Genomic DNA, 13,496 nt, shown 5'->3' with positions numbered 1-13,496 from the left:
AATGATACTGACACATCCGGTTCGTGCGATAAAAATAAAAATGTAAGAAAAGTGAAAACAGGAAAAAGGAATTGAGCCATTTTCATCATTTATTCATTTGATTGTGTAATTTTGGTTGATGTTTTGATGACCAGTTCTGTCATGTAATCACAGACAAAGGCCGAATAGTACTGAACATACTATGCACTACATACTCCCTCACTGCAAGGGAAAGCTAGCCACTCAACAAAATCAAAACTGTTTGCTGTCCTGGCTCTTAAATGGTGGAACGGGCTGTATTGTGTTTTAAAACAGACACATGACCGGTACTACAGCATCTAGCGTTTAAAAAGTCAGAGTTTAAAAACACGGAGGCTTTTGTTTTAAAAGGTGACAGCGGAAGTTGAGTGCTGTGCTGTGATTTGTGAACGAGTAACGGAACCGGGGCTGTGCCGGTACAACAGGTCGCCACTGTTTGTTTTATCGGAGCAAGTTTTTGCAGAAAGTTTCATGAAGTGTGTCAGAGAAGAAGAAACGGAAGAAAAGGAAGAATAAGAGGAAGAAGAAGGATAAAGAGAAGATGAAGGACGGTCATGCTCCCGGAGACTAAACTTTATTTCACCGTGCGTCATGATTTCTAAACACAGGCCGCCGCAGACTGACAGGAGAAACTTTACTAAAACCCAAATAAATTTTAATGGAGACGGAATAACGCCGCAGATGAAGAGATGAATTTCGGTGTTGCCGCCGATTCCCTGCTGCTTTTCCGTGCCTGCGATGAGGGTGACTACGAGACGGCCCGGGGCATCCTGGAGCCCGGAGCCCCGAAAGAGTCCGGGCGGCAGAGCAGGCTGCGGTCCGAAGCGGGCTCGGAATGCTGCGGCGCCGCGGACATGTTGTCTCTGGTGCCGGTGGACTGCACGGACGAGGAGGGCAACACCGCCCTGCAGTTCGCCGCGGCCAGCGGACACGAGAACCTGGTCCGGTTCTTGCTGCGGAAGGGAGCCTCGGTAGACAGCCGCAACAACTACGGCTGGACCCCGCTGATGCAGGCTGCCAGGTAGGTGGAACTCTTCATTGTGTTCTGAAGCAAGGGTCACACCGGTCACACCAAAGTCCATTAAAAATCTGCTAAATTTAGTTGTTTTTCTAAATGTTTTTCCCAGGGCTGGAGAAAAAAGGATTTTACAATAAGGTTCATGGTTAAACTGTAAAATATCAAGCAATATCTTATAAATTGCCATATTCTTGATATGTGCATCGGCTGATAGAGTGCATTTTACTACCTAATATCGGTATCGCATCGGCCCCACATATCGGTTGGGCCCCAACAACATTCATAACAAGGTTATGATTTGTGTTAATCAACTTCAACTAAGAGTCATTGCATTTTCATTACCCTAGAATAATAACTTAGCATTTACATCAGGAGCCGGTACTCTTCTAGAGTCCAACATGTTGCACCTCCTAGGATCTAGAAAGGTTTTTCCCATGCAGGGCTGTACCTGAATTTCATCAGTCATAGCATATTGGACTTTTCAATACAAATGGTCAACAATTGGTGCCTTTTTTTCATATTGACCGTCAAACGAATTATTTCAACTGCCAGATTCTTAACCCCCTTAGAGTTGATTCCGCTCAAAGAGGAGAACCAAAATAAAAATCTAATGCATGATGAAACATCTTAATCTGGGTGGAAACTAGATATTTAAGTTCCCCTCCCTCTCTTATTCTCCTGTGTCTCTTTTCTCCTGCCAGGTTTGGTCACTTGACTGTTGCACACATCCTGCTGGAGAATGGAGCTGAGATCAACGGACGGAACAGGCTGGGTGCGAGTGTCCTGACTATGGCCGCCCGTGGGGGACATACTCACGTAATCAAACTACTCCTGGAGAGCGGGGCCTATGTGGACGACTATGATCATCTGGCTGTCACTGCAGAGGCGGTTTCCAATGGCAACAACAACAACAGCTGCAGGTTTGGGCTGTTTTTTAGGAGCCCACACTTAGAATAAAGCAGAATTCAGTTTAGAGGTGGAGATTAGAATTACATCTTAAGTCTTGTACTGGTCTGAATCCTTTTTCCACAGTGCGGCTGGTTTTGGAGGGGAGGGTTGTCCTGAAGGAGGAAGTTGCAGAGAATTCATGGACATCACAGCCTTGATGGTGGCGTGTCAATTTGGCCACGAGGCCACGGTGCGCCTGCTGCTAGAGTGGGGCTCTGATGTCAACTTTTCCCAGAAGACCACTGGCTGGGGACCACTCATGGTGGGAACCCTCAGTGGGAAGGTGAGGCTAATGACAAATGGTTGGTTGGAGAAAGCAAAAGATGAAATGGACAATACGTTTAATTTACTTAGAATAGGATCGCCGTACGTTTTGACCTTACTCATAACAAAGTAACAGCAAAAGTCTGGATGGAGTAATATCTTGGCACTGTATATGAATCTAACTTCTGTAGAAGAAAACAATAAAGTCGTGTCTGTTTTGAAGGTGGTTGTAGCTCAGCAGTTGGTGGAACGTGGAGCTGACCCAGATCGAATCAATGTTCTGTCTAAAACGGCATTTGAACTGGCCATGCAGCTGAAACAGAGAGACATCAAGGCCTATCTGGACTCCATCACCACTGTCCGACCACAGACAGGTAGGACCTCACTCCCCAGAAACACAGTATTGTCAAAGCGTGCTACTGTACTTGGTTTACAGTGCAAGTATAATTATATAGAGTGTATGAAAAAGGCAGCATTGTGTTGACGAATGACTACACTATAAAAACATACTATACCATACTACATGGTGGTATTTATGATCATAGAGATGAATAATTAAAAGAAAAAAAAACTGAATAAAATTTAAGAAAATAAATACAATAAAATAAGACTTTATCAAAAGCCAGGCTAAAGAGAGAGGTTTAAAGCTTGAGTTTAAAGATCTCAACCCTTCCAGCTGTCATCAGGTCGTCAGGTAGAGTTTTCCAGTGGCTTGGAGCATAAAAGCTAAAAGCTGCCTCACCAAAGGATTTTGTTTTGCACTTTGGAACAGCTAACAGACTCATACCAGAGGACCTGAGGAGCAGTACTGGTTCACTGTGAATAGACATAAATGCTGGTGCAAGACCGTTTAACAAGAAGTGTTGCTCTGTCTCTACCTCTTATCTGTGTGCTACCACAGTTAGAGTTTAGGAGTCTTGCATTGCAGTTAACACTGAAGTGAGAGAAAATCCAATGTCTTTGATGTTCAAAAGCTCTTCTCAGCAGAGGATTTAGGACAGTTTAATTGCAGCGCCTGTGCAGGGATCTTTAAAAATGCTCTTTTTTTCTTGTGTTCTTTCTCTGTTTTAAAGTAGTGATTATTGTTACTGTACTTAACCCCCATAAACACACACACACACACACACACACACACACACACACACACATACACACACATTGATGGTGCTGAGCCATGTGGAGTCTTGGCCAGTAGAACTGTTGTTTCAAATGATGTCAGGCCGCTCTTCTCCTCTCAGTCTTCGCTCATTTCTTCACAGATGACGAGAGAAGAAGACCAGATGTGTTCAGTGCCCTGAAGTTGGGTAAGTTAAATTACATTCATGTCCTATCTAGCAATGGTAAAGCAAATGATTATAAAAAGTTCCTGGACTCGCCCCTTTATTTGGATCAGCACCAAATGTACAAGGGCTGAAAAAAGACTACCCCTATGAAACCACATTTATATCTGCTGGATCTGGATTTTTATTTTGATCTGCACCAAACTGCAAACACATAGATATCACTCCCCTAAATATGGGACAAGATCCATAAATGATTCCCTGGGGAATCTGTGAAAATGGCAGAAAACACCATATCTCACAATGTTAAAAGAAATTATGAAAAAATTCCTGGATCTGCCTTTTTTTCCAGATCCGTGCCAAAATTGAATTAGTTCCTCTATGTCCCACCCTTCCATCAAGTTTTGTGGAAATCTGTTCTGGAGTTTTTGCATAATCCTGCTGAGTGAACATAGACTCCTTGGCAGAGATAAAAAACAAAATTCCAAGAAAACGGCATTTTGGCTGAGGACATTGACAAGAAAACACAGTCAAGTCCATATATTTGTATAGATACTAATCATATGTATGGTCTATGTTAACTCAGGGAATTCCCAGCTAGTCAAAGAGATCTTGGAGGAGGATCCTACTCAGGTGAATTCATCCAGCCAGGAGGGAGCATCACCTCTGATGATGGCAGCGGTGAGCGGCCAGTTAGAAGTAGTCCAGCTGATGGTGGAGAAAAATGCTGACATAGACAAACAAGACTGTGTCCATGGGTGGACTGCACTAATGCAGGCCACCTATCACGGGTAAGACAAGGCAAATGAGGGATAATGGTGATAACCTGTTTTTCACATTTTAATTAAAGTAGTAAATTGATCATTTAATGGCTCACTATTTAGTAAAAACAGGGAATTTGATTGGATATGTAATTTGATTTTGTACTTGCGTACATTCTCTCCTCTCTTCCTCCTTCCTTCCTACAGTAACAAAGACATAGTCAAGTACCTGCTGAGTCAAGGCGCTGACGTCAACCTTCGAGCTAAGAATGGATACACAGCCTTTGATTTGGTTATGCTGTTGAATGACCCAGGTACCCACACTATCATTGCTCTGTTCTTCGGTGCTTCAGGAAAATGTTGAAATAAACAAAAAAAAATCTTTCTGAATTTGATATCTGATATTTGATTTTGAATCAGAGAAATTCTTTAAATGAAAAATACCAAATACCTTCTCAAATGTGAATATTTGTATTAGTAAATTAATTTGAACTCAAGGCCCATTTGCTAACTTTCTCAAAAGCTTTCAACCACATCTCATGATCTTCCATTGTCTTGAATATTAGTATTTTATATTAGTGTTTCTTAATAGTACTGTAAATGATTATCTGACTGATAATTTCAGCTTGGGCTATGAAAAGTTGTGATGGAGGTTTTTCAAACCAAATTATTAAAGCATTAATTTGAGAAAATAAATCATAATGATAAGAATCATTAGCTGCAGCCCAAATAATTTGTCCCAAATTTCACTCAACTAACTCAATCATCACTGTTGTGGCATTTGATTGAAAAGCTGTTGTTTCAATGGGGACTTCAACACAATTCATTCATTAAAAAGGACAACCAGAAAGCTGAAATCATTTTCTAATGAAGTTATGATGGATTTGTCTTTATTGTTACAAACATGGAAGGAAACACTTGACACAATCTCTGCTGTGTAGTTTCCATGGCATTTGATTATCAAACACTGAATCCTTTTTTTCTTCTCTGTGTCGACTCTGGATTTTCTCAGACACGGAGCTGGTGCGTCTGTTAGCATCAGTGTGTATGCAAGTCGATAAAGACAAGTCGAAACACCGTGGCAGAGCCTTAGTGACTCGCTCCAAAAGTCGGCAGTCCCTCAACAACGTCCCTGTGCCACCTGATGACAAGGGAGGCCTTAAGGTAAAAGACACATCCTGTTACTTAAATATTCTGTGCATTTGTTAACGCTGTAAATTAAAAATCATCATTAAAAGGTATAGAAACCATATATACGTGATGCTTACATGTTTGACTGCACCCTCTTACAGTCCTGGTGGAGTAGGATGTCAAATAGGTTCCGGCGGCTCAAGTTGACTCACACCCTGAGGCACGGCCTATCGTCCAATCGCCTGGCTCCATTCCCAGACGATGCTGAAAGCTCACTGGATGCAACAATGAAGGCGAGTAGAAAACCTGGTGCCGTGACTAACGGGGCGCTAGCACCAACTCCAGCCCTGGGAGGAAACGACGTCAGCACAGCCTGGGCTGTCAAGAGCAAAGATACTGGTGAGCCATCGTGGTAACGTCAATCTGTTAAACATTAATGACGCCAGATGTTTAGTGTAAATGTAGTTTTGCATATGTACATGATCCATGTAGTGTACATAATAGGACATGCAAGAGAGAATGTGTAAATGTGCTTTATGATCCCTTTTCCAGGTCTTTGCAGGTCATCCTCAGAGAAGGAGGACTTCCTTATAACCACACTGGTAGGAATATTTATTTTTAAGTATGTTTCATTGTAGATTTCATCAAACTTCTTTAACAAAATAAATTACCTTATAGAACCTCAGAAAGTTAGAGAGCTTAGCTGGACTTGTTTCAAACAGTTTTTATGGCGTTTTGTGTCGTAGAATACAGTTGAAATGAATTAACTAAGTCTGAAGTTGACTTAGCCTGAGACAAATATTAGCCAAGCAGGACCCCGACACTGATTCTTTTTTTGTGTCCGTACCCAGGTTTTCCCCTGATTACAGGCAGGTTAAGTGAAACAAATCAAGTAGATAGCCCAGTCAATGTGACAGAACCTGACCGGAACCTGAATATCATTAAAAAAAAAAATAGTCTGAGCCCAGCCCGGCTTGGATCAGGTTACCCAGGGAATGTTCTCTCAGGAGCATGATTTCTTCAAGGACGTCTCTGTATCTTGCAGTATTCATCGTTCCATAAATTCTGACCAGGGACCCTGCCTGGCCCACCTCTAGCCTGGTTACTGGTTATAGATTTACTGGACGGAGAGGTTTAGGAAGAATGTTGCCAAATTGTTTAGTGTAGATTGATGTGCAAAAATGCTGTCTAAATACTTCCTGAAGCCACTGTATATATAGATTATGTATGGGGTTTAGTGTTAGGATTGTTACTTTTATACAATATGCATATTATTTTAACAGGTGCTGTATGAATAAAGATTATTCTTATAATGTGTTTTCTATCTCCTGTAGTTGAGAAGTGGTGCGCCTTTGACCCGTCTGCCCAATGACAAGCTGAAAGCTGTGATCCCTCCCTTCCTGCCTCCATCTAACTTCGAGCCGTGGAACTCGGACCGTTCACGTCTCCTCAGGGAGGGAAAGACTGAAGCGCCACGCCTGCCCATGCCGCCCCAAAGGAAACTAAACAGCAGTGGAAACTCAGATATCGTGAGTGTTTGTATATGATGGACTGGAGCTGGTGAAACCCCTCTCTGCATTTCGTCATCATTTGCTATCATCTCCTCCTCTTTCCTTTATTTATTAGACGTCTATCAGTCGTGTGGTTAGCAGGTCCATGAAGTTTCCCAGCATCCCAAAGGGGCCCTCCTCCTCCTCTCCTTCTAACTCTGGTCACTACCACTCCCCCCACTCCTCCGGTGGCTCCAATGGAGTGGCAGGGCTCAACCGGGACTCTCACAACCGTTCAGGTTCAAACAAACACAAATCAACTGCAAAACGAAACACAGCCATTATCTGCAAGCATAAAATCTAAGTATCATATATTAACTAAAATATTATCCTTACTCTGACTTCCTCCATCCACCAGGGGGCAGTGCAGACAGTGTTCTCTCCCAGATAGCAGCCCAAAGGAAGAGAGCAGCTGGCCTTATAGATGTGAAGGTCCAAGCTCCAGAGAAACAGCACAGCCTGTCACAGAGCCAACCCCCACTGCCAGCCCCAGCACCTGGCCTGCCACTGCCTGATATCAGCCTCCCTGACATCCAAACTCACACAAGCCTGGTCGCCTCCGACATCCACTCAAGAAGGGTTTGTGTTGTGTTTCCTTACTGATATCACTGTGACAAGTGTGTAGGAAAGCCAACGTTAACATGTCATTGAAGTGGTGTTACTGTCCTCCTTTGTTACTTTGTAGAAGATGGAGTTGAAGAAGAGACCTCAGTCAGGGAATTCCTCCACCTCCAAGAGCACGTCCCCCACCTTGACACCGTCTCCTTCCCCAACGCCAAAGGCTCCTACTGGGCAGGGAGACTCTCTGTCCTCAGCCTCTTCCCATCCTCGCTCCAAGAGCAGTGGAGGCTCCAGCAGTGGGACCATCACTGATGAAGGTAACAACACAGTGAATGCAGGGTTATTCTGGAATTATTGTGTGATAGGAGGGAGACCAATAGATGTTGATAATCCACTACGGGTGGACGGTACACCTGTGTCATAGTCCTCACCAGTGTATTAGTGCACCACGACATGGATTGTACAATATTTTCATCACCATCATACATCAATAGCCTAATCATAAAAAATAAAGCATTTTATTTTCCTCAAATGCTCAGTTGTGGTTTGAATACTTGTCCTTATACAGTATATCTTTGTATCAAATGAAAATGCCCCTTCATGAAAGGGGCATTGTAAAAAGAGAACAGCCCCACTGATCAAATAAAGCATAAACATTAAATCTTAAAGAGTGTCAGAACCAGGCGGTGACACAGAGGCGGGCACAGGAGAGGAAATACTTGTTCCACTAAAGGAGGAACCTCATTTGAGTGCGGCTCAGGTCGCATTTTTCTGTCTGAACCTTAATTAAGCCCGACCCGAACTTCAATGGTAGGCATTTCATTTTTTATGTCCGCACGCGACTCAAGCCTGATGCAGTGAATGCAAGCTGCAATGAGTTTGTGTTACCCTGTCCCAGACATGCATGGTTATTGCATGTTTTCACAGATTACAGACAAGTGCAGTAAAAACATTCAAGTAATAGATAGTTCAGCCAATGTAACAGAACCCGACCCAAACCTGAATATCAGTTCAAAATGTGTGTACACATCTCACCTGGTCCCAATGGGCTCGAATCGGGTATCCACACTATTATGCAAGCTTTGTCACTGTGTCATCATAGCAAAAGATGGAAACACAAGCAACCTGTTCCACTTTAAAAAAACTCATGTCCATGAATTTGAGGAGCAACCAGCACCAGTGGAGCATGTCCCAAAGCCACACTGTGTCACTCTTGGCATCGTTTACCACTTCCACACTTTAACGACAAAACCAGTTACAGAAAGAAAAATATAAAAAGGTGAAAAATTCTGTTATTAATTCTAGGTCGTATCACCCACCCCCTCAACATAGGGGTCAATAAAGACCAAAAATAATTTAGTGGAAATAGAAAAACTATTTTCTTGTGCTGTATGTGCTTAATTATTTCTGCCAGTCTTTGTTATTGACAACTTGATGATTCCAAGGGTTGCTCGTTTATAAGTTACATCAATGTAAAATACAGTCTAACTTAGTTGGTTAGACTTTTAATGCAACTTTATTTTCTTATTATAAGAACGCCTCAATCATATCTCTTTACATCTACACTTCTATCTATAGTTAAAAGACAAAATACTGAGATGCATTTTTTTGAGCCATATGGCCCAGTTCGACCAGACACACACAAAAAGTCTACCGGCCACATGTGCCAAGTTTTTAGCACTTGCATCACATCATAGATTAATTTTGTCTTTGTTTTTTTGGGAAAAACAGATGAGCTGTCAAGTATCTTGAAGAAACTGTCCCTGGAGAAATACCAACCCATATTTGAGGAACAGGAGGTATTCTTTATTTTGTGTCCAAAACATTTCCCTTCAACTATAAAGTCTGTTTTCCTCCTTTGTTATAGTAGAGTTTGAGTTTTTAGTTGTCAGTGCGAAGGGAAGTGTTTTCCCCTGACTGCATCACTGAACAGTGTCCATCGGTACTGCATGGAACGGAGTATACCAGAGTTATACTCGTGTTAAATGTTTAATTCATAGCATGTTTCATATAATCTTTTGACCCTTGTTCTTCTTTTCCCTCCTTCTAGGTGGACATGGAGGCGTTCTTGACTCTGACAGATGGCGACCTGAAGGAGCTGGGCATTAAAACAGACGGACCCAGACAACAGATCTTGGCAGCCATATCAGAGCTCAATGCTGGAAAGGTTCATTTAGTTCAAAATAGAATATACTGCTATGCTATGTGTTTTACTTGCAGTGGTGTTTCCAGTGCTCTCCAGTGCTCTCTCATCTGAATGTATGGTCTTTCCACTTCAGTTTTTTCTTTCAACATTGTCTTGTAGCAAACTGTTTAGCCAGCAGAGACAGATCGAGTTATTTTAAGCAAACAACTTACATGGATACTTTATAAACAGACACTTTATTTCCTTCAAGAATGTCATATTTTCCTACAAAAAGCTGTGTATATTTGTTGGCTGTCACCAGGGTCGAGAGAGGCAGATTCTTCAGGAGACCATCCATAACTTCCAGTCGTCCTTTGGTAGCAGTGCCAGTAACCCGAGACAACCAGGTGAACCACGCTGTGAGTGTCAAATGTTAACACTACGTTTTGCACTCTGATGCACTGAAGTGAGTACATGCAAAGACGACATCATAATCTCTCCCTCTACCTCTTTATCTTCTTCTCTCTCTCTGCTTGTCTTTATCAGCTCCAACAGGTTGGATGAGGCACCAAGTTCGTTCCTCCAGCAAGAGGTAGCCAGCAGCCCTGATACCCATCAGGGAGTTCACCAAAGGTACTTAAAAATAAGAGTGACGTTGCTGCTGACGCATAACCAAGGGGAAAATAAAATGGAGTTTCCTGGACGACGGTGTCTCAGACCACTAGAGGACACTACAACAAAACGACCAAGCAGGCCCTGATACTCTGCCTTTACAGGACCTCGCAGAAACCAAACTACCTTAATGTTTTCCTCTTGGATCTTAAAGCAGGAGCGGTGTGACGCAGGGCTGGCTGAGTCCAGCACCCTGCCTCGGTTGGACAAAGCGCGCCATGTGTGGCAAATTGTTTGCCATAATGAGTCGGTTGTCTCATCGAGTGCTAAAGCAGCACACAAGTTATATGGAGAGGTTACAGAGCAGTAAGTGTGAGCCTGGAGAGTTTGTTTTTATCTTATCTGAGAAAATGTGAGAGATCCAGCATATGTATTGTAAAAGTGGTAAATCAGGTGAAAGAGAGATTATGAGTTTGATATGTATTATTACCTAGTAATAATGTGACTGTCGACCAATTTAAATGACTGAAAAGCTGCAGAAGGAGTAAAACTAATGAAGAAAGTTAAAGGGACATAAGCCAAACTATATTTTTAATCATCCTGTCTTTTCGACTGCTTTTTTGTTGTTGTCTTAATTTGTCTTGAATTCACGGACCACTGCGTAAACAGAGGATTTTCAGTCAAGACTGTGCTGTTATGATGTAATAAGTAAATGTTTTTTTTACTGTTTAAGATCCTGTTGGACTTGAGATGAGAAGATATTGGCAAAAACATTTTTGGGAGCATTTTACAATTACATTTTTTTTTTGGGAAGAGGTACATTAAGCAAAAGTTTCCACTGAGCCTGTTCTATGTTTGTGCATCTGGCTCCAGCATTTAAAAGACGTTAGATCCATATTCAGACAGATGGAGCCGCTATATCAGGTACTTACGATCCATGTCTTAAATCCAAATGATGGGCTGTGATGAAGGTCAGGATGGGTCGGTTAAATATCAGATGACAGCATATCCTGTTTAGTCATGTAGTGTGTCAGGAAAACATGAATAAACACACTGTGCTCCTTTTTAAGGGACTCTTGATGATGACTTGAATCACAAAACAGAAATGAAATGTGTGTCAAAAGTAAAAAATGCAAAATGAAACAAATTGAACTGAAACAGAATTTATTCAATAGGGTTCAATAGTTGGTCCAGCTCTGTTTATAGTAAAATGATACAGTATGTAAAAACAAAAACCATAATGTAAAACCATCTGTATGCCACAAGATGGCAGCGACCTTCTCTTGATGCAATAAATGACCACAGTGAAACTGTCGCGCTGTAGTGAACACTTTAAGACCCTGCTCTGCATATGTTCAGACTAAGGGCTCTCCTTCAGTGTGGCAGTCACATTAAAGTGAAGAAATATGACTTTGTTCTCTGGTTAATGATTTATTTTTATCTTTTGCAGTAAAACTCAGTCTGAATTATGTATATACACTCAGGAGTTTTGCTGCTAAAGCCTCAATTCTTCTGGTGCGATCAGTAGAGTACGTCTGTAATTTTAATATGGATCTATCTGAGCAACTTTGCCAGTTTGTTGACTCAGCGATACTTCGTTTTTGCATTACCATCATGCTGAATTGCCACATGTAGCCACAATGTAAATAGGCTAAATATAATACAACAAGGCTGTAGTCTCCATGTCACAAATTGGTCGGCTGGATATTGGATACTGGCTTTCCTGCCACAAAATCCTGCTCGTACCAACACGTATAAAACTTGGATTTCAGCAGATGAAGGTGAGAAGGGCCTCTTTGTGTCTGACTGTTCATGTTTGCTGAGAAACACACAGTTTGAACCTGGACCTGATTAATGCTTTTAGGGATTCTCAGTAGCAAATGACGTTTCAAACATGTTTGTTTTTGTTTGTTGAAGCTACTGTCACCATGTGAGCAAGAGCAGCTGAAAAATGTGTTGGTTTGCAATGACTGCGATTGCCTCAAACCACTTTGACCAACATTCAGAAAAGCAGATCAACCCCAAACACGACCAAATCGCAACACACTGCCGTTGCTGAAATGATTATTGATGACCTGGTTATAGACTGGCCCGACAGGCAGGCGACAGGGTTCCTGCAGAGTTTAATGAAAAGCATCGCTCAGTGCAGGGAAGCTTTCCTCTCCAGGACTGTGGCAGATTGAGTGCTCAGACGTACAGTACCATGTGTGAGCTGTAACAAACTGGACGAGAGAGAAATACATTTGGAATTTATTAGCATCACTGTGGCATGTGGGCAGCAAATGGCGTGACTCATTCAGTTTCCCCTCATATTGTTTTCACTCACATAAGGTTTTGGTTGGATTGAGTAATATTTAATCGCGTTGACTGTAACTGTCAATACGGTAGTCATGTTGTTGTCAGAAACTATGGACACAGATGCATGGAGGTCACAGACTCAGTGATGTTAGTAATAACCCAGAGAGAAGACAGTCACTTCATTAAGGATTCAAGAAATAGAAACCATAATGTTTTCCCTTTTTGAGGAATTTGAACCACCTCTGCTACTAGGCAAGGTGTTTGCCTCATAGGTTTCAACTGGTCTTGTCTGTGGTAAAACCGGCTGATAAAAGGAACTTGATTCTGTCTGAATCCAAATTCTAAATTCAGGAGAGCTCACGGAGCATACAGTAAGTATCGATTGGAGCAGTTAATCATGACGTAATGATCGTGAGAAAATGTGTCCCACTTCGCTTCTCTCAGGACTCCTATCATTGTTTCAAAAGAAATATACAATTTAAATCTTCATGAATTGTGATGATGCTTTGCTCCATCATGGTTGTTTGTGTAAAATTTTAGGCTGAGATGAAATGCAAAGGAAGTTTCTCCCAGTGGTGCCACATTTTGCCAACCCAATTCTGTCGGATATAGAATCCTGCCGGCGACAGCTGCGGCCGGAGGTAGTATGTTTTCAGGTTGTCTGTCCGTCCCATACCTGTGAACACGTTGTCTCTGGAACGCCTTGAGGGAATTTCTCCAAATTTAGCACAAACATTTGCTTGGACTGCTATAAGATTTTGAAAGCCCAAAGTCAGTGTGACCTCACTAGGCACATTGTTGGAGTTAACTTGAGAATTCATACTTATTAAGAAGCTAAATCACACATGTCTCATACATTAAATAGGTTTTTATTTTCAAAAGGTCAAAAGTCAGCCTCACTGTGATATCATAATGTAAATGATAAATAAT

General features: G+C 41.9%; 1 protein-coding gene across 1 annotated transcript; it reads left to right on the top strand.

Annotated features, from left to right (window-relative positions):
• Positions 1 to 374: 374 nt before the first annotated feature.
• Positions 375 to 11,683, top strand: LOC118098575 (ankyrin repeat and SAM domain-containing protein 6-like). Its single transcript, XM_035142552.2, is given in 20 exon segments — positions 375 to 1,039; positions 1,738 to 1,956; positions 2,069 to 2,267; positions 2,472 to 2,622; positions 3,508 to 3,552; positions 4,115 to 4,319; positions 4,497 to 4,603; positions 5,302 to 5,453; positions 5,582 to 5,819; positions 5,973 to 6,022; positions 6,755 to 6,949; positions 7,047 to 7,209; positions 7,329 to 7,402; positions 7,405 to 7,479; positions 7,519 to 7,560; positions 7,656 to 7,848; positions 9,263 to 9,330; positions 9,582 to 9,698; positions 9,979 to 10,075; positions 10,203 to 11,683. Coding segments are annotated over 20 exon segments (2,772 nt in total). The 5' UTR covers positions 375 to 707; the 3' UTR covers positions 10,253 to 11,683.
• Positions 11,684 to 13,496: the final 1,813 nt, after the last annotated feature.

The sequence above is a fragment of the Hippoglossus stenolepis genome, chromosome 19 (genome assembly GCF_022539355.2).
Source record: "Hippoglossus stenolepis isolate QCI-W04-F060 chromosome 19, HSTE1.2, whole genome shotgun sequence".
NCBI classification, from domain to species: Eukaryota; Metazoa; Chordata; class Actinopteri; order Pleuronectiformes; family Pleuronectidae; genus Hippoglossus; species Hippoglossus stenolepis.
The sequence above is the reverse complement of the archived record's forward strand: the minus strand, read 5'-3'. Positions and strand labels throughout refer to the sequence as shown.